The sequence below is a fragment of the Malurus melanocephalus genome, unplaced genomic scaffold, assembly GCF_030028575.1.
Source record: "Malurus melanocephalus ecotype Western Australia unplaced genomic scaffold, MMel_1.1 scaffold_40, whole genome shotgun sequence".
In the NCBI taxonomy this organism is placed as follows: Eukaryota; Metazoa; Chordata; class Aves; order Passeriformes; family Maluridae; genus Malurus; species Malurus melanocephalus.
The window spans coordinates 475,587-496,088 of NW_026623272.1; the positions used below are offsets into that span (position 1 = coordinate 475,587).

General features: G+C 40.9%; 1 protein-coding gene across 2 annotated transcripts in view; it reads left to right on the forward strand.

Moving 5' to 3' along the window:
- Nucleotides 1–6,743: 6,743 nt before the first annotated feature.
- CBFB (core-binding factor subunit beta) overlaps nucleotides 6,744–20,502 on the forward strand; it is a 38,162-nt gene continuing 24,403 nt past the window's right edge. For both annotated transcript variants that reach the window (XM_057364568.1, XM_057364567.1), the window contains exons 1-3: nucleotides 6,744–6,878; nucleotides 7,093–7,179; nucleotides 11,547–11,663. In XM_057364568.1, the coding sequence (XP_057220551.1) occupies nucleotides 6,801–6,878; nucleotides 7,093–7,179; nucleotides 11,547–11,663 (282 nt within the window). In that variant the 5' untranslated portion in view covers nucleotides 6,744–6,800. The remainder of the gene's footprint in view (nucleotides 6,879–7,092; nucleotides 7,180–11,546; nucleotides 11,664–20,502) is intronic.

Consider the following 20,502-nt stretch of genomic DNA (forward strand, 5'->3'; position numbering starts at 1 on the left):
TCTTTTATACAAGACTTCTGCCTGGGATCATTGTCACCCTGATTCTTTGATTTGGAAGGAAATTTCAGATATCCTGAGAAGGTTCACATCCACCCTGAGCTGCTGAATGCTACAGCTGGCTTGTGCTAGGCTTGAGGAACTGAAACTGTCTGCATTGTCCATTCTCATGTCTGGAAGYCCTTGAGATCTGAAAATCTGCAGGCACTTTCAGAACAGCTCCAGGGTTACAGATCTTGTCTGGCCTTTTTATGTCAGATTGTGCCTAATGTTTTTAAAATTTATAAAAGGCTCTCTATGATTGCATGCCACCCCCCAAAATCATGCAAATGCTTTTGAAAAAGTTCAAAAGGGTTGATTCTGTCCCTTTACTCTGCTTTGCTGAGACCCCATCTGAAGGACTACACTCAGCTCAGRGGATCCCAGAAGAGCAAGGACATCAACTTGTTGGGCTCAGTTCAGAGGAGACTGTGAGGATGATCMGAGGCTGCAGCACCTCGCCTATGAAGACAGGCTGAGAGAGTTAGGAGTGTTCAGTCTGAAGAAGAAAAGGCTCCAGGGAAACCTTATTGCAGCCTTCAGCACTTAAAAGGGGCTTATAATACAAGAAAGATGGGAACAAATGTTTTAGTAGGGCCTGGTTGTAAACAAAGAGAAGGTCAATTTAGATAAGATATAAGGGAGAAATTTTTTACAGTGAGGGTGGTGAGGCACTGGCACAGGTTGCCCAGGGAGGTGGTGGATGCCTCATTCCCAGAAACATTCAAAGTCAGGCTTGCTAGAACTCTGAGYAATCTGGTCTAGTTGAAGATGTCCCTGTTCATTACAGGGGGATTAGACCAGATAACCTCTAAAAGGCCCCTTCCAACGCAAACTATTCTACGATTTCAAGATTTTAATGGATTCTAAAATGCAATGTAAGGAGACAGGGTGGCTGCTAGCAGYGCAGTAGATAACACAGAAAAAGCTATGTCTGAACAACATACAACCGAGTGCCATTAGCACTGTCTRTACACTGATAACAGCATCTTCAGAGCTATTTCCACAAAGGCAGTTTTTAAACACTTCCTTTTATGTATTTAGGTTTGTATGAGTCACATCTTGTGCTCAGTTAAACTTTCTCCTCATTGCTCAACATCAGGGATAATGACAGCGCCTGGCTCTTTGCACAGATATCTCAAGATCTTCATCTGGAGATCTCGAGTCACTTGATAGGTGGGCGAATTGAGGCATTAGAGGTGAAGCCATATGCCCAAAATCATCACTTAGCAGGCCACAGGCAAGGCTGGAAGAGGCACCCAGTCCTGGTTTCTGCTTGCCAGACAATGGAGACTCTAAGTTCAGTTAATATTTGTAACAGCTCGTGCTGCACTTGGTAAAATGAAAAAAAAAAAAAAAGCTTTAATATAAAAACTGCATACTTCCATTRCCAAAACACATATACATAGCTCAGAATCATAGAAATGAATACCTATGCAATCATCACCAAATAACCAGTGTGAAAGTCAGGTAGCCTTCTGGGATAATCTGTTTTAGTTCTCWAACAATTGTGTAGTTCAGGCTCTATTGCATCATTTGGAGGAATAAGTTGTTTTGATGTTCTCAAGTTTCATTTAATTTTGTTTTTACTAGAAAAAAAAAACCCATCTGTATTCTCCTTTTTAAATGAAAAAAATTTAAACAGATTTTCAATTCATTAAGATTTTTTGTGACAAGCTCACTGATTAGAGGACACCTTTGTTACACCAGGCTCCTGAAAGCTGATATCACACTGTACTTTCATATTTGCACATTTGTGACCTTTATATGAGTAGTTTTTGGCACCCAGGTGTCAGTAGAGTGTACTCATGTGGGTGTCCCAGGCTGTACAGGCCGTGCTTTTGGGGGAGAGGCTGCACATGTATGTTACTGAAAGAAAGGGTATTCCTTTGTGAAGCACACTGTTAAACTGCCAGTGTTTATGACCAGAAAGAGCCCAGGGTGTCCAAATCACGAAAGCATGGCTGTATTTTCTGGCTGCTCATGTAGGCCTGACCACGAAGACTTGGGTGTTTTGTTGCACTGTGGTAGTAACCCATGATGAAGCTTGTCTAGTATGAGAGTCATTGTGACTGGGATGCTCACTGTGGAGGCCCAGGAACTTGGGCTTCAGCAGCTTCAGCGAGGGGAAGGGTCTCCTGTGTCCTGGCTGAGTACTCCAAATGCTTGGAGTTATTTCAAGTGGCAGCTGTAGGCATCTTCATTCAGGAAAAAGGTTCCAGCTTTGAATTCTGGAATGAAGAGATGCATCTGTCTTGTAGCCTGATTTAGAGAGAGGAGACATGAGGTGCTGCTTCCTCCCTCATACCTGCCATGCTTGGTGCTTTTTAAGTGGTAGGCAACTTCCCACACATAATGCAAAATTGGATTGTTTTGTTCAACTGTTGTGGTACGGCTCTTATCTCTGGGTGCTAGGTAAGATGTTTAGCTATCAACTTTGGACTTGGCCAAGTCCTGAAAGCTGCACATTGTTGCCTTTGGAGTTCCTACATCCATCTCTGCAYAGAGTGCTTCCACAGACATGAACTGACTCTGATAGCTCATGGGCCTTTGCATTGCCCATATCCCTCATTTGGGTTATTTTGGGAGTCCTCAGATAAGATAGCTCTTTATGCTGATGTATGCAGGCAGACATAAAAGGCTGCTCTGGGGGTGAGCTACAGTATTTCAAAATGGTTTCTGCAAGTGACTGTGGGTCCATGAACTGATCAGCAATACCCCCCACGGGTGAATCCAGTGAAGATATTCTGGCTGGGAGCATCAGTTGTCGTAAAAGGGAAATGAAAATTAGTCTGGGGGAAAGAAGTCAATGAATCTGCTCAATTTCTCCCCCTCCCCCCCGAATTCTGTAGTACACATAAGCACAGACCTTGCGTAAGTGGATTGCATTTCACACCTAATGTGCATAATTATATCTTGCAAACAGTTTATTAATGGATCTATAATCACAGAGTAGCTTGTACATACATAATGCTGGTGTTTGATTATACTGCAGCTGCCATAGATCAATGGATACAGAGGAGTCTGGCTTATTAGTGTCTCACACGTGTGAAATCTAGAGAACAATATCACACCGGTGCCATGCAGTTGTTCATCAAATGCTGCTACCTAGGGGAAACCAGAGGTTTTAAAGACGTGGTGGAGAAGGGTTATAGAAAGAACAGTACATAACAGGACTTGGCACTTGAAGAAGGCTCCCTTTCTCAAAACTATTCCATCTGCAAATCCTTCGGTGGTGTTCTGTCTCAATTATCAATGCACTGTAAACATGTTAGATCTTATTTTGGAAAGGGATCTGTTCTGAGAATTCACTCAGAAAGCAGCATTGCTTGACCATTTCTGTTTTCTGAAGGTGACTCACCCGGATGACTGATGAACAGCCTAAGTTCTCGTGAATCAACAGACCAGGGRTTAGCAGACTGAGCTAAGCCAACTAAAATCAGAGCTGCCTGAACCACAGTGAAATGGTTTGCAGAGGTATCACCAAGATGCCTTTGGGAGGCAGTCRCATTTGGTTATGCACAAGGAAAAAGGTTCTAGCTTGTTTTGGTGTGTTGATGATATAGTGCTGAAAGCAAAAAAAAAGGTTTGGTGAGCTGCAGAATTCCCATGAGATTGTATCCCATCTCTCACACGATAACCTCAGCTTTCCCTCTCATGTCCCCCAGCTACCACCTGCGAAGCTGCCTCTGATCTGTGTTGACTGTCTGGCTGGTGGCCAGTGACTCTGGCCAAACAGGGTAAATAACTGTGGAAATYATGCTCTAGCCTTTCTTGCAGCAAMGAKGTTATTAGCTTCTGTGCCTCTCCTCCGTCTAGCTAGGAACAAAAAAATAGTAACTTCTCTGTCTTTAAGAGCTTAATTGTCTTGTTAAATATTGGGGGCTGTGAGAAGTAGAGAAAGGAAGAGCTGGAGCAATTTTATAGCTTTTCTTGATGAGAAAACATGTCTAGAATAATTGTTTTCTCACAGCTATATCTGTTACAATACGAAGTAATTGGTTCGCTTTGCAAAGAAGGTATTCTTCAGAGAAAAGGCTTTTTTTTTCTTTTATGTCAACTAGCTTTCTTGCAGAGAAACTGGATAAATTCAGAAAAAATAATATGATCCTGTGCCACTATGCACCATTTCACTCCTTCCAGCTACCTTGTTTCTGCATTAACTAACTGAGGCAAAGAGCACAGGCAGTGTCCAATTTCTTACAAACTTTCTGATAATATTGACTCACTTTATTTAAAATAAAAACTTCAGAAAGATGGAAACTCCAGGATGACAAATGTTAAACAAAGAGCTGCATGGGGGAAAGCAGTCAAACTTGATGTTGTTTCCTAGGTCTTGAAAAATATATGCCAAGGTCAAAAACACCAAACTTGCTAGGTGATTACATCTCCTGTTTCTTATTTTAGGGCTTTACAACGACTCATCTTGCTTTTGACCTTGGTTGGTTTTTTTGGGGTTTGTTTTTTTTTTTTTTTCTTTGCACACTGTTGTTTGGAAGAAGGCACAGTCAGTTTCGGGAGTGAGGAGGTGGAACTGGGTGAGGTAGTAGCAAGTAGTGAAAGATTATTGGAGGTCAAAAGAGCAGATTTCTACCTTATGAACTTGGCAGTTCTCCTGCAGGCCTACGCTCCTGGTATTGATCTTGCTGCAAGATGAATAGTGATATGGATTTTTTTTTTAAATGTCTTATTTTGGGACCTTTTAAATGTGGCTGACATTCACGAAAATTTCACTTAAGRGTTGATATTAATCTAAATGAATCAAGACAATACATAATATTTTATGTTTTCAATCTCAGTGTTTTTAGGTTAAAAAACCCTTTTAAAACAGCTCTTTTCATGCTTTTAACTTCTGAATTTACCTCTATATCTGCATTACAGTAACATACCAAAAATCAGAAAATACAGCTTAAACACTTATCTYCAGTTTTCCTATTGGTCTGAATTGTATTACATTTCTCATAGCATGTTTTCTACATTTAGAAAAAATGTTTAAAGTTTCTTCTATGAAGTCTGTGTGCAATTAGTTAAGGATTACAGATACTTCCCTCATTTTTTTATTATTTTGTTCATACTCATTTCAARTCATGTCTTGTGGCTAACTTTAGCATTGTTGGCTTATATTTGCATGACTATGTGTAAAGTTAAGATTGTAAAACTGAGATATTAGAAAACCTCATTTCTTTATCAAGAGATACAAKATGCTCTAATATTTTTATGTTGGCAACAGGTATTGTTATACCCAGATGTTTTTTTGGCTCGTGAAGCCATCCTTATGGTGCTCCAGAGCAGCTAAAAACCTAGGGGAGTGGTTGTAGAAAAAAAATAAATCACAGAATATTCTGAGCTGGAAGTGACCCACAAGGAACATAGCATCCAACTCTTACACCTGCACAGGACYTCCCCAAGAGTCATACCATGTGCCTGAGAGARTWGTCTAAATGCTTTTTAAACTCTGTCACTCTTGGTGCTGTGACCACTTCCCTGGGAGCCTGCTCCAATGTCCAACCACCCTCTGGGTGAAKARCCTTTTTGTAACAACCAACCTAAACCTCCCCGGACACAACTTCAGGCCTCTTCCTTGGGTTCTGTCATTAATTGTCAGAGACAACAGATCGGTACTTGCCCCTCCACTTCTCACGAGGAAGTTGTAGATGGCCATAAGGTATTGAGGCATGACTGAGGTATGTTTGAAAAAAAATTGGTTTAGGGAGAAGTGATGTATATCCTGCAGTGCTCCTTGATCGAGTTAGCTCCTGTAAAACACCTGTTCATGAAGAATAAAGAGTTCAGGCTGCTGTGTTTCTAGCATGAAAGTGAACTTTTCAAGCACTGGCGCACGAAGTGCTGGGTTTTTGGTTTTTTTTTTTTTTTTGCTCTAGACTGACACCACGACTTCAAAGACACCGAGTCACATCCTGAAGTGGTGATAGGTGCTGCTGCTTCCCTCGGGAACAGGCCCGCACCTCGGTCAGTGTGGCGAAGGGACCGACTRYGGGATGCACCGCGGCAGCCAGAACRGCGGGGCTCTGGACCAGCCTCGGGCTCTCCAGCCTTCTCGCTGACCTTGGGGAGAGAGCCAGAGCAGGAGGTGCGAGGCCAGCGCTGTCCCTTTCTACCTACCCCATCCTCACCGCCACCCGAGGCGGGAGGACACGGCGCGGCCCCCGCCTGGTCCCCACCCGAGCGCGCCGGCGGAGCAGGTGCAGGGTCCCCCGCTATGAGGGGAGCGCTCCCCATCGCCACCGGGGCGCTCCCCGCCCGCCGCAGTGCTGGGGGCTGATCCCCTCGCAGCGGGGTGGCGGAAAGCACCGCGCCGAGCCGCGGTAAGGCGGGGAGCGGAGACGGGGACAGCAGCCCCGCYGTGGGCAGACAGCGCCCGGCTGAGGGACGCGGATCGGGCTCTGAGTCACCCCTCGCCCGCTTCCCGCCGGGCGGGGCGCATGCGCGGCGGCGGCGSTGGAGTTGTGAATGGCGCGGCTGTTCGGGCCGAGTTTACGAGCCGGGAGGAAGTCGGAGGGGAGGGAGCGGGCTGGGGGCGGGAGCGGGCGGCGGCGGCGGCAGCGGCAGCATCGAGCTCCGGCGGCGGCTGCGGCTGCTCTGCGTGCGCCGCGGGAGGAGGAGGGACGGGAGGAGGGAAGGGGGGGCGCCGCCGGCGGGGGCTAACAAAGGGCGAGGCGAGCGCTGGGGCTGGGACAGCGCGGGGCGGGCGGGAGGGAGGGAGGGAAGGAAGGAGGGCAGCCGGCGGCGGCGGCCCCACCACCATGCCGCGGGTTGTCCCCGACCAGCGGAGCAAGTTCGAGAACGAGGAGTTCTTCAGGAAGCTGAGCCGCGAGTGCGAGGTGAGGCGGCGGGGCTGCCCCTTCTCTCCCTCCCTCCCTCCGCCCGCCGTAGGGAAAGTTTCCGCGGGCCGCGGAGGGGCCGGGGCAGCCCCGCGCCTCCCCTCAGCCSCGGCGGGAGCCGAGCCGGCGGCGTGAGGAGGCGCAGTCAGTGCACTCCGCTGCCCCCTTATCGCCGGGATTGGCCCCTCCTGATTGCGCGTCCTGTTCCCCGCAGATTAAATACACCGGCTTCAGGGACCGGCCGCACGAGGAGAGGCAGGCCCGCTTCCAGAACGCCTGCCGCGACGGCCGCTCCGAGATCGTAAGTGGCGCCGCGCTCCCCTCGGGGCCCGCCGGGACCGGACCGGACCGGGCCGCCCTTGGCTCATGAAATAGAAAGTTTTGGGGGAGCTGTAGGGGTAGGGAGCACTGCGGGTGCCCAAAGGCTCGGGGCCGGCCGTGCCGGGACGGTGTGTGGGGCCGGTCGGGGCCCCGCTGTGAGGGAGAGTTTTCCGTAAGGAGCGGAATGAATTCGGCTSCCTTTCAAACGCTGAGGGAAAGGAGGTTTTGGTGAACAGGCAACGTTTCTGTCCGCCTTAGGAATAGCGCTTTTTCGCTCAAAGGTGTCGGCCCGCTCCCGAGCGSGGAGAGTGGTTATCTGGAGCTTCGGGTTGACAGGGAAGGAAAGAAAATCCCCCGGCAGTGTGACCGGGCTGCGCTCCTTCCCTGGACACGTGCTACAGCTACAAGCTGCTTATTTCAATATTCAGCTTTTTTTCTGTCCGGAAATAGTAGCTTTGAGAAATGAGTAAYATTGTTCAGAAGGCGCTAGCCTAAAGTCCTGAGTGAGCTGTTTGATGTATTTGTGAACTAAATCAAACGCTTTTAAGGTTAAGCCTTGAAACTTGCAACTTAAGCTCCGTTTTYCTCATTCATTAATGTTAGTTACAGACTACTGTCTCCTTCTGAATTAAGAAGTCAGATGAAGTATAGCTCGGAGTAGTCAAGAACTGACTCGTTATTTCCTGTCTTGATTTCTGCTCCAGGTTGCTTCTGTAGGATCAGTGTCTCATAGCATTGTTAAGTTTGTAACTTCACTACTAAAATGCAGAAGTAACCTCTTTTTCATTTGCAGTATGTAATGAAAGACAAGGTAAAAGAGAAAATAAACCCCACTTCCACCAAGTTTGGTTTATGAGCACTCTTTAATTTCACGTGATGTACGTACTGCTACTCAGTTCACAATGAAATTATTTTTATGCACAATGAAATTACTATTATSCACATCCAAACAAAAATAATTGAATGCCACTTACTGTAACTGATCTTGTTCAGTTGGATTTGTCAGTAAGGATACACACTCAAGAACTCGGTTGCCTTTTACTAAATAACTTTTTTTTAGCTGAATCTTATCCCTGCTTGTTATTTATTGTCTTAGAACCTGTAATAKTATTTTGTGAGAGGTCCCCTGTAGACAGATTCCTAATTTTCCTGGTTTTTTACATTCATTTTTCATTGTGTATGTTTGCTTCCTTTGAGAAATCACCAGGGAAACAATGGCTACGTAAGGAAGACATAGTTTGATAGCACTGGAAGTTCCTGTACAGGTGAAAGTGCATAATACACCCAAATCCCTCCACTAAAAAAAAAAATGCCATCTAGCTTATAAACTAGCTTTCTAATGTAGCCTGTGCAGTTATTTATATAAATGGGAAATCACTGTAGTTTCACCTTAGTACTTGTGAGCCTGCTGCTGCTTTTTGCTGCCAGAACTTCGTCCCTTGGAAGCAGCCAGTGATGCTTGTTCTACATATTTTCGCTCTACTTAATTTTAAAACAGGCTCTATATTTCTTCATCTGAAAACATCTGGTTTTGTTTTGTGAGCAGGGCATGAGTAGTCAGGTTTATTTAGAAATGTAGTGTGTGTAATGACTGATGTTAAAAAGAGCTAGTAATTTTACTTTTTTTTTTTTTAGTCTTGAACGTTTTTCCAGACATCAAGGATTTATTCTTTTATCTCCAAAGGGAGCCTCTGCAAATGACCTTACATATTTTGAAGCAGACAAAAACCCTCAGAAAACAGCTTAGGGATTTAGTGTAGAACCGGCAGTAGGTTGTTGGTTACGCGTGTCAAATAGCTCTTGATWGAATAAAGGAAATAATTAGCAATATTACGGAGAAGAACTGTGAAGTGTATTAAATAAGATTTCACAGGTAATGCTTTGATAACTTAAATAGCCTCACATGCTTGGTTTGCCTTGGAAGGTACTTGTGTTTACGATGTCTGTGTGTGGGTCAGGTCGCCCTTGTACCTGATAAGCTTTTCACAAAATTCGAGACATGAATGTCTGATAGCTTTTCAAACTGGGCTTTAAAATTTCTATAATTATAGAAAATTATWATTTTCTTCCTTTCAAGTTTAAAATTAAACTAGTGGTGAGATTGCTTAAAAATCATTATTTTTTATTTAATTTGTTTCYTATTTGACGAAAATTGATGGCTTCCATATAGTCTTGTGTGGTTGTTAGCAAGACTGTTCTCAAGTTTTTCAGTATTAACTTGTGATTTGATTTGAGAAGCACATGGATACTTTAACTGAATGGTTTTGTCTTCAAAAATCTGGAGAGCAAATATCTACCTAACTTTCTAAATAGCTTATGGTTTGAATGGTGCCTGCCTGACTCCATGAGGATGTAGAATTTATGTACTTTATCYTCTTTTCTCTGGTATTTTTCCCCTGGTTTTTCATGGCTCTATTACGTATTGGGGTGGAAGCAGGGGAGGCACAGGCACTTTTCTGTCTTGCTGGGTTTCCCAGTAAGCACGTAAGGTCCTTTTGACCCAGTACCAGAACTGGAGTGGTCCATAGGGCTTCAGTGGTCGGCTGGTTTACTCTCAAAGATCTTACTCCTTGATATTTTAACTGTATAAATTAAGGAGTATAAAACATATATTTGCTTAAGATTCTTGGAGGTAGGATAACAGTTCTTGAGCAGACTGAAGACTCAGAGTCAGAAATATTTGGACATAGGTGTAATTCTTTTGTTGGTATGTAAATAGCATCTTTTAGAAAAGCAAAGGGATAATACAAGGCAGTCAGCCTGATAGTGATGGTCTGCAGCTTTCACAGTTTTGATGTCTCCTAGTTGTGCAAGCGTATGCTTGGTGAAACTTCTGTTACATCGATTAAAATGTTTGTCTTTACCTATTGTAGGGCAAACAAATATTAATGCACCACTACAGTATTTTTTAATGTATATGACTTGTTAATTTTAATGACATTGAGAATGTGGTTACAGGAGGTAAAACAGGCAAACAAAACCAGCAACAACAAAAATTTTAAAATCTGTTTTTAAGGATAGTCTAAAACCTGATAGCAGAGCATTAGCCTCCCTTGGTGGAGGGGGAAGAGTCAAGACAAAGCGCTTCTACTTTGAAAATGGGCGGCATTAATCCTGTAACAGACAGCGTTGCAGTCCATGACTAGAACTTAAATACCGTGCAGCTATTGTGTCACAGGTAGCAATACAGTTATACCATAAAGTTGTTGAATTCTGGGTTGCTTGACAGAAATCTGCTTGTCAGGAAATGATGACTGTTAAAGCAGTAATGTATAGCTTTTAAGAAAAACTATGTTCTGGATTAATGACCATTTAAATCTAAGTGATCATGATGATAAATACAGTCGTTTGATTGCAACAAAATGCATTTAACCCTGGGATTTTGAGAAGATTGATATTCTGTGAGTCTGTGTGAGTATTCACRTGCTTACAGAACAACATGTTCACCTGTACCGGAGAAAAGTATAAATATTGTGAATCCAACGTCTGCTTGCAAAAACTCATTTTTTTATTTTGTGTCTAGGAATTGCTTTACTCCTCATGGGTTGGAGTTGAGATAAGCAAACAAATACAGAGAGTTTATAAAGAAAACAGAATCTTATTTTCATTTGAAATTGTAGAAAATCGTTTCCTTGAAAGCAATGCACACYTTTTCTAATCGGTTCAAGCCAGTTCCTTTAATGATTTTACAAAGGGCTGTAGCTGAGAAGAATTCCTGCAGTTGCCTTTTCTCACTGACACAACATCTGCTGATCTAGGTATCCCTGGTGTCTTAATGTGGCATGAGGACTTTGTCCTGGGAAGCTTGATTGAACTGTGTATTGRTGCTGCATGCCAGGAGATGATAAAATAGGAATATTTGTGTTTCAGTTCAGTGTCTATCTAGGTGTAAGTAGATTGTGAAAGGAAAGAAGTMATTTTCTTTTGAAAAGAGTTCCTTAGTAACGCTTCTAAGTAGTTCATTTTCCTTCAGCGGTAGTTCTTTTAGAGACATGCAACCTCTTTAAAAAGCACGGGTAGTTTTTAATGCTGCAGGTACTAAGTTGGTGCAGCGTATCCAGACAGAACTGAAAGGACAGATTTTAATGTCAGCAAAACTGATTTGAAAGAAGTATTGATTCCATGTTGTATTTTATATCCGAAGCAGCCAATGGCAAATGTTGTCAAAATGGAATCAGATGTTTGTAACTTAATACTTAAGAAAAATGATGAGTGCATGTTTTTGACTTTAAGTATTCTCTATGCTGCCTGGCTTAAGACATAAACTGATGTAAAAATAAATGACTGCCTGCATAATTTATGTAATGTCTTGCTCCCTGATCCTGTTTGTATTGATTTTTCTAAAAGGCTTTTGTGGCCACAGGAACCAATCTGTCTCTCCAGTTTTTTCCGGCCAGCTGGCAGGGGGAGCAGCGACAGACACCGACCCGGGAATATGTCGACTTTGAAAGAGAAGGAGGCAAGGTAAGGAGGAAATTGTAGCAACTGAAAGAAATGTTTATGTTGTGCTTATGMTCTTACTGGTATGAACTGCACGTATGATGTGAGATTTGTAATATTTCACATCTCCATGCAGGTAGGTAGTGACATGAGTACAAGTGAAAGCTGGTAAAGTAAAATATTCCTTTGTTTTAAAGCATATCAATGTTTAGGCAAATGGAAGARTTGGGAAACGTTGGCTGTACTGTGGCTTTGTATTATTTTGAAGAACAGAACTACTTCTACTATCATGCTATGATAAAATTTTGGGGAACAATCTAAATTTGGTGTTGAGTAGGTGCTTCTAAAGTGGTKCAGAAATTACTCTTTGGCCAAGGAATTGTGGTAGACTAATGAAAATTTGCATTTTCAACAGGTTATTTCATTGTGTCTGTCTGCCAGTTGGTGCAGCAAGTAGTCATTGTGCTTTAAGTGGAATGAAGCTTTTTCTCAGTTTCACCATCAGCTATAATAGAGAAGCAGCATCGCTTTCAGAATTGATTTCTGAATCTCTTTTTTCTGAGGTGGTTGTCCCATAGACTGATACTGAAAGCTCGAATTCCCTAGTGACAGGGCTGGTTACTGTGAAGCTGTATTAGATTTAAAGTCAGAAACCTTGCTTAGTCTCATCAGAATAAAGTTGCTGAAATCACTTACAATTWACAGTAAAAATATACCTTTAAAATGTAGATGCTGTCTCTTATCTATGCTACTGTAGGTGCTTTAGGACTGRTCCAAAGATCACTGAATTCAATAGGAGACTTTCTGCAGGCTTCAGTGGGTTTACCAGCACTTAAGCCCTCATAGCTTTTCTGTTTCAGACTAACTTTTGTGTAATATTTTTTTTTTCTTTTTAAAAACTTCTAATGCACTACAAAATCCTTCCTTTTGCCTAATTTTTTTACCTACCCTTGTAACGAGAAACAGCTAATGCTACCAAACCTACCAGGCTGGAGGAAATAGTTGAAGCATATTCAGGTTTAATGGCATATTGGGTCTTTTAAATGCTGCTAGGTGGAAGATAAATATTTCCTATAGTGGGAAAACTTGATTGGAAGAAAAAAAAATTCCTGAGGGCAGTTATGGTATGTGGAATTCAAGTTAATGAGGTTTTTTGGAAAAAAATTGTTTTCCATTTAGTCCTGTGAGGCTTGCAGAAGTTTGACAAATTGGGGGAGAAGTGAAGTTGGCTGTCTGGGTACTGACTGCTTTGCTCAGGAAGCTGAATTGAATCTGGCTCTTACTGAAAAATATTGATTCTGGCTCACAATTGAATGAGGAATTTTTCTTGTAATGTGTAAGAAGACTGAAGTCTCTCTTCTTGCCAGTTCAAAACTAATTTTATTTACTCCTATGATTTTTTTAACTTTATTTTCTCTGAATGAATTCTTAAAGTACTGAACTACTTCATCCATTTTCTTGTGTTGTCTTAATCATGTAAGAGCATGGTAGGTATGCTGTGTATTAAAATAGAACATGAGCCTCATTAATGAATGCCACTCCTTCTTTTATGTGTGTTTACAGTAAATTCTAGACTGCTTCAGTGAAATGCTTAGAAGAATTCCACTGAATGAGGCTAGAGGTGGACAAACTGATAAATGGGAGTAATGTTATGCTCTGGTATGAACAAATCACAAAGTCACTGTTATAATCAGCCCTTACTAGAGTAGATCAGACATGAATGCAGGCTTGCTTTGCACAGAATTAAACTTCTTTGAAAGTGAGCCACTCCCATTATTTGAACAGAGAGTGAACAGATTGGGTGAGTGTTTCTTAGATTATCAACGGAAACAGTTAAGTGTTTCATATGAATTGTCTGAGATTTTGTTCTCTAGATTTTTGTCATTTGGGTTAATTAAGAATTTCTTTCATAGGCTTCAGCAGTCTCTTAAAACCATGTGATTTTTGTAGCTCTGTGCAACATTGTTTTATGAGCTTTGATTCTTGAGGCAGTGCATAATGTGTGTTTGTTCATCACTGGAATTATGCCAGCAAGGCATGTTTTTAATTATATGAATAAAAAAAGGCTATGGGGGGAGCTGTCAGTTAATTATTATCTTAGGCATTAGTTTGAGATCTAGAATGTAGATAAACTTGCCAACATTAGAATATTTTTATTCTGGAATTCTGCTTCAGTGTTWGGCTAAACAAATGATGGCCCAAAATAGTTTATCCAGATTTGAAGTATGTCACTATTGTGCTAAAGCAGTTTTGTATACAGATTGACAAAGCTACCAATGCAACATCTGCGAGAATTGCTACTTAAATGATTGAATTTTAGAAAGAGCAACAGTCGTGAAAGTTGGGATTCTGAAAATACATACTTCATAAGCTTGAGGTTTTYCAATCTGGTATTTCTTAACTGAGAGGTTTTTTTTTATATGCCTAATTTGCCTTTTAATTCGATGCATCTGATGTTCACAATGGGTGGGTAGGCCTCTGGTGGATACCCTGTCTTCATTAATCCAAGAATTGGATGGCTCAGTGTACGCTTAATGTKTCTACTCATTTTAAACTCAAGTTTAACTTCTTTTTTTTTTTTTTAAGATAGCTTTAACATTCTGTGCTGTCTTTGACCTGCTGCAAATTTAATTGTGTATTTGAGCAATWTTTCAGGTTTGTCATGGCAAAAGAAAAAGCAGCACTAAAAATAGGTCCCTAGATTGTAAAAATGATAGAACGCTTTAWTTCATTGTGATTGTGGGTGTGTGTGGGGTGTGTCAGATGCAGTGTGTGTCCTGTTTCTGGGGAGCTGAACCATACCAAGGCTTTCTCATCCTCCGTGGTGTCACCTAATGTCCAGGAGGTTTTTTGTTTGTTTTTTTGGTAAAGAATAAATGAATAGGTGTTAAATTAAAATGTAGGCAGTGTAGTAGTCTAATGTATTCCCTGAAATATTAGATATATAAATCTTGTGATTAAATGGAAGCTTTATTTTCACCTTTGTTTTCTGGTATCATTAATGACTTAGGCTAGTTTCACTGTGGTTAATGAATTTCTTTAATTTCAGTTTTGAATAAATGACATATATGTATGGACTTCAGTGCTTTTTCAAATCTAATCTTATTSCAAGTCCCYTTGTTTGGWACTGTGTGGTCATCTTTCTTTGCAYGATTCATTTTGTATACTTCTTAGAGTAAGATAATGTCCCCAGTTTCCATTTGTTATTCAAKATGTTTCTATAGCTCTTCTCTTTCTTACTTGAATGAGCATTAGTTCTCAGATATTCTTTTTCACTATTTAAGTACCAGTCACTGATGAACTCTGTGCAATTGTTTTACTTCCCCTTCCCTTTATAATACTATTCTCCATCTCATTCCAATGCAGCTTTACTTCCTGTCTGCTCTTTGGTGGCAGCTGCTCATAAACCAGAATCTTCCACACGGACTTATTTCACTCTAATACGCTATGAACTCTGYAGCTTTGGAGGAAAGCACATCAGACATGATTTAAATTGATTCAGAGTGCCTGCTGTGCCACATGTGATGTAGTAGGATTTCTACTCATTAACCATTAACTTTGKTCTAGCCATAACTAAAGATTTTAAGTTTTTTTCCTGAAGATGCTGAGTTTCTACTTACGTTTTTTTTGTCATAACTAGGAGATTTTATTTTACTTTAAGTTGGTGTTAACTGCTTGGATGAATAAAAAAGAAAAAAAGCAAGCCTCTGTTGTGCTGCAGATGTTACAGCAGAAACAGAAGTATAATGAGGAATAGTGTTTATTAAAATACAACACCTATTTAAATGGCAGCCAATAGTACCAGCTTTCCACTTGTGTCCTGTTTTCTCACTAGAGGTTTGATAGATAGGACTTGTCTGCAAATTACCTTTTTCTTTTCAGACTTTAGCAATAAAATTTCATGGATTATTGGGATGGTGTGTTGGCTGCTCTGTTTTCTGAGCAAGTGCAATTTCCAGTCAAACACAGGATCGCAATGTACTGAGTAGAATTTGCATGGAAGAGAAAGACTTAATTTATGAGAAATACCTTRATATCTGTCCTAATGTGTATTGAATCAGAAGTTTTACTTTAATTTCTTTGGWCGCCACCATTTCCTGGAGAAATTAGATGTTACATTTCTTTGTCTTTCAAACAGAGTTGGAGTAGCAGCTTTCATTTTCCTTTCTTTAGGTATGCTTACTTTTTGGAAAAAGGTGAGGGTACCTGGGAAACCAATATACAGTTTCTGCCCTTATTTCACTCTGTAGAGGTAATAAACCATGCTCCTTAAGTTCCTGTATTTTCAGTCTAGTAGTATTTGGAAGTTTAGTATTGTCATMATTGAAAAGATTCTCACAGTTAGCAGTTACTTGTATGTGTTCCCTGAAATCCATTGAGTCTCTGGACAGAAGGATTTGATTTTTTTTTTTTCCAGATCAGTCTAAAAGAGTGTCTGGTATTAGGGATTTGGGGGGAGGGGGAAGGCAAAAAGCATTCTACAGCCACAATATATTAATTARAGATCATACTGTGGTGTGCCACCACATAGGGCAAACTATGTCAGTCCTAAGATGCTTGTGGTCTTCCCACTTATTGAGATTCCATCATTCTGTTTGTCTGTAGTAAAGTAATGCACCTTCAAGTTATTGTGAAGGTCTCTGTTTAAAGCATTTCGTGAGACAGTGCTGCAGCCCTGAAGAGCTGGGCATCATCTAACAAAAGTTCACAGAGCTCTCTGTGTGTGGTAGAAGCATATGGACATGTAAGATGGAACATAGTTAAAAGCTGGCTACTTTGACCTTTAAGGAGATTCTTTGTGTAACATCTTTTAGTATGTGAGGATATTTTATTTCCAAGGAGCTGTCCTGCTCATAAASGCCTTCTGCAGAAGAGTCTTGTTTCCAAGTTCAGGGTCAAGGTGAGGTWCATTGCTTGGCTCTGTGAAGTTCTTGACTGGTCCATTAATGTGATGGTGGGTTAGGATAACAACATTTTGGAGTCAGATTTTTATCATGTTTGTCTGTTCTCTGCCTTTGTGCTAGCAGAATGGTACAGAACTCCTCTTCTGGCTTAGTTTCAGCTTGCTTAAGGAATGTGATGCAGGGAAGATGTGACTGGTGCCTCAGAGCTAGTGCTTCTCCTGAGCAGTCTTAAACAATTGCTATCTGCCTACTCATGCCTACATGGTGACCCCAAAACCTTGTGGTAGCTGGGAGAGGTTTTCTGCAACGAGCAGCAGGTGGTCAGTGAAGGGACATCAGCTGCTGGACTGTCTGTGTGCTCAGGGCCTTCAAGGTCCTGCTCCAGCCATGGGAAGTGGTGTTGTCCTGAYGGAACCCACATCACTGTCACTCCTTTTGATCTTTCTCAGATTTTKCTGTGAGCTTTAAACAAGGAGGTCAGTGTGTGGTTATTCTCACAGCAGACAAATTATGGTGTATCTAGTTTGTACCCAGCCTGGCTGAACAGCTTGRCCTTTTATTTCTTGGAATTGCTTGGTGGGAGTCCTGTAAAGGCTCAGTGGATGAGAAGAATCCACTTTTCTTGATTCCCTTGATCAGCTTTTAATCTAGGATCATCTATGTGGTTTGAGTAAAATTAGTGTTCTGTAGATGCTTGTGATTCTAGAATTTATTGCTGTCTTTGTGCTTAAGAGTCCTTTAGCTGTCAGAGACTCCTCAGCTTTTTTTTTTCTTTCTACATTTTTTAAAATTTTTTTTACTTATGCCCCTAAACCCATTTTTGCTTTAGAGGAGAGTGAAACTTTTTTCCTTTTTTTGCCTAGGCATTTGGAAGTGTTCTTCATTATGGCTTGCTGTTGCACAGAGGGGAGCTATTTAATCCAAACTCCATTTGATGCCVCAGCCATAGTGCACCTGTGCTTAGTCACTTTATCTCACAATTAGGAGATATGTCTATGTGCCTACTATTTATACACTATGAACAGTTAGGAACTTGGGTTTTGGGCAGAGGAATCTTTAGAGGACGTAGATTGGACACGTTGTTCTGGCGGGCAGCCACTGGCTGGGTTTAGACAGTTGTTCCTGCAGAGTGATTTATCATGGGGTGCCCTCCGCTACCAGAGCGTGAGTCACACCAGGCACCTCTCATGTGATGAGTATCCACAGCCTTTTCCCCTGGAATCCTCTCACCCCCATCCTCCAAAGACTTTTGTGACTGCCCACAGCCTCGTCCGAGCATTATGGTGCAGGCAGGGACGATGCCATTTTGAAACAATGCTTGGGAACWGTATTTGTAGCATGGCTGTGGAAGTACTTAAGGTCTGCTGTAAGTAAAGCTGTTTTTGCTTAGCTTTTATTATGTATTCTAAAAGCAGTTAGCCAGTCATACTACCTTGAACTCTTTCCAGTGGCTTAAATGCACTCGTTGGAGTTGTRTAGACAAGATTTAAAATACACCCATGTCATCATTCTGAAGTTTCCCAGAAGAGGAACAAAATCGGAGTTAGTGAGCTAAATTTTGCATTTGGGAAGCAGCTATRTATGAGGACAGATGAGTGGTGTGTGGATGAAAGTAGTACTTGAGATCTCTACAGCATAGRTGCTGGAAGAAATCCAGACATTTGGATTGTTGAATCCTCTTGTTTGCATATCAGTCTCCRCTTACTAGCAAAGTTGCTAATATTATGCTTCTCTCCTCTTCTTATAAATGAATGAGAAAAGTAAGAGCATCATTGTTGAGAATGTCTGCTCCTTTGAGAAAATCACTTRATAATTCATATTAAAAATAAGAAAAATTCAATAAGATGATGAAACATTTGCTTCAAGAAACTTTCAWTTTTCTGAAAGTTACTGAAATGGTTCTTCAAGCTTTATTGTCCAAAGCACAAGTAACGAAATGAGCTYATTAGCTTGCATAATTGCAAGTTTGATGTTGGTCTGTTAAAGAAAATTTCTAGTCATCGCTAAAGATGCTTTCTGCAGAAGCTGATAGTTTTCTACAGAATAATTATGACACTATGAAATTTTATTCAATGATGAAAGCTGAATAGTTATAGTATACAAAAGACAAAAAAATACTGACATTATGTTAAGCCTTAATGCAGCACAACTTGCTGAGTAAATSTTTGAACAGTTTTTCCAGACTTAAATCCTGCTTAAGGGGAAGGGTGAGGCTGTCAGMGTGCTCAACAAGACCATGAAAGCCATAGGGTAGAAGAAGCAGCTTTTCTTGCCTCTCTCCTGCTTAGGTCAATTCCTGGGTGCTTTTATTTGTTGCTAGCCTATATTGTCAAAATCAGGTAACTTCTTTATATAGTTGAGTATACTTGCACTATGTTTCAAATTTTCAGTCCAAAAATAGAGGTTTCATAGGCTGTTTATTTGCAYCCAGGTAGCATGCTGTGCTAATGATGTGTTTTAGATAAACCTCTCTTTCTAACSCTGTGTTGCTGTTGCTAGTTGTAGCTGCTTTTCGCTATGTGATTTTCTGAAAGCTTGAAAAGAATGAATTTCACAAGCAATTTTGAAATTTCTGTCTGGAAAATATTCTGTCAACGTGGCAGAAAACTGTGTGTCTCTGTTACTTACTGGGTTTGTGAGCAGAAGCATGCATGGGTACTTGGAGCAGCAAAACAAGCAGCGATCTCCTGGCACTATTTTGCTGCAAAAACATTATTCTTTTGTTGCAAAGTAGGAGGCGTCTTCTTTTGAAATGTCATTTTTTTTAAAATGCATGTCCTCTCCATTAAAAGGGAGAGTAGACTTAAAATCCAGCCATCTTTCTCATGTAGAATCTAGTAGTAAAGATGAACTGATAAAAGACCCTGTAAAATTTTCACAGGGGAAAACCCCAGCATATATTTGCCTTTCAGATTTTTCTTGTTATGCTCCTTGCATTTTTGTTGATTTTCAGTTCCAGCTCTGTGGTTGGTTTTGTCTTTTGAAGGCAAATGGATAGAGCCTGAGCAAGATGCATTTCTCTTTGGGAGGCATTAGTCCCTTCTGTAGTGACAATGTGAAAACTAGAAGCTGTCTACTTTTTGCATTGTATTGGGGCTTTTTTGGTGGTTTYGGTCAAGTCTGGTTCATGTTTTCTGCTTAGTTGAGRAATTGCAGTATTTTGGAATGATGAACTGTATCTGGAGACTTGGTTATTGGATGATGAATGTAATTTCTGTGCAGTAGCATTTTCATATTTTTCTATGTGAGCTTCTAAGYATAAGTACTGACCAGTGATCTTAATCCAGGAATCAAATGCTCCACAGATTTTAATCACATTTGTTCTAACATCCTTACTGCTTCATATCTGTTCTTAGTTATAGACTTGGTTTTTAGTTAAGTGAAATAGCAACCTGTGTAATTTAATGAAACATCGATCTACTTTCAAAAAGGAGTCATGATTACATAGTTGAGCTAACTATGCAGAAAAAACCTAACAAATRCAACCAAGCAAAAAACCATRAAATATACCAGGTTTTCTACAAGGAACTTTTAAATTCTGTCTCTCCAGTAAGGTAAGGAAAAGTTTTCAGTGATTCTTTTTTTGATAGTTTAGAAACCATTAAAAAGTCCTGTTTCACTCATAGTCACTTTCTAMATGGGATTCTTCTCAGCTGTTTCTWTTTGTTTCATTCTATTTTAAATTATGTTACAAGTTTAGTGTATGGGAATTAAACKTAAGAAGTCAGATAAACGCTGTAAACTCTGTTCATGACTTGGTTTCTTGTCATTAGTGTCTTTTAAACTATGAGTGATCAACATCTGGAAGCGTAGTGCGAAGCCTTACCATGGAGTTGTCAGCTTTTTGCTGTAACTTCAGTTGTTACACTGATGAAGTTACTACTCTGTTTTGTTCCCCAAATAATTTAGGATTTCAGATTTTAAGTTGCAAAGTTTTACAAAAGCTTTCTTTTCTTTTT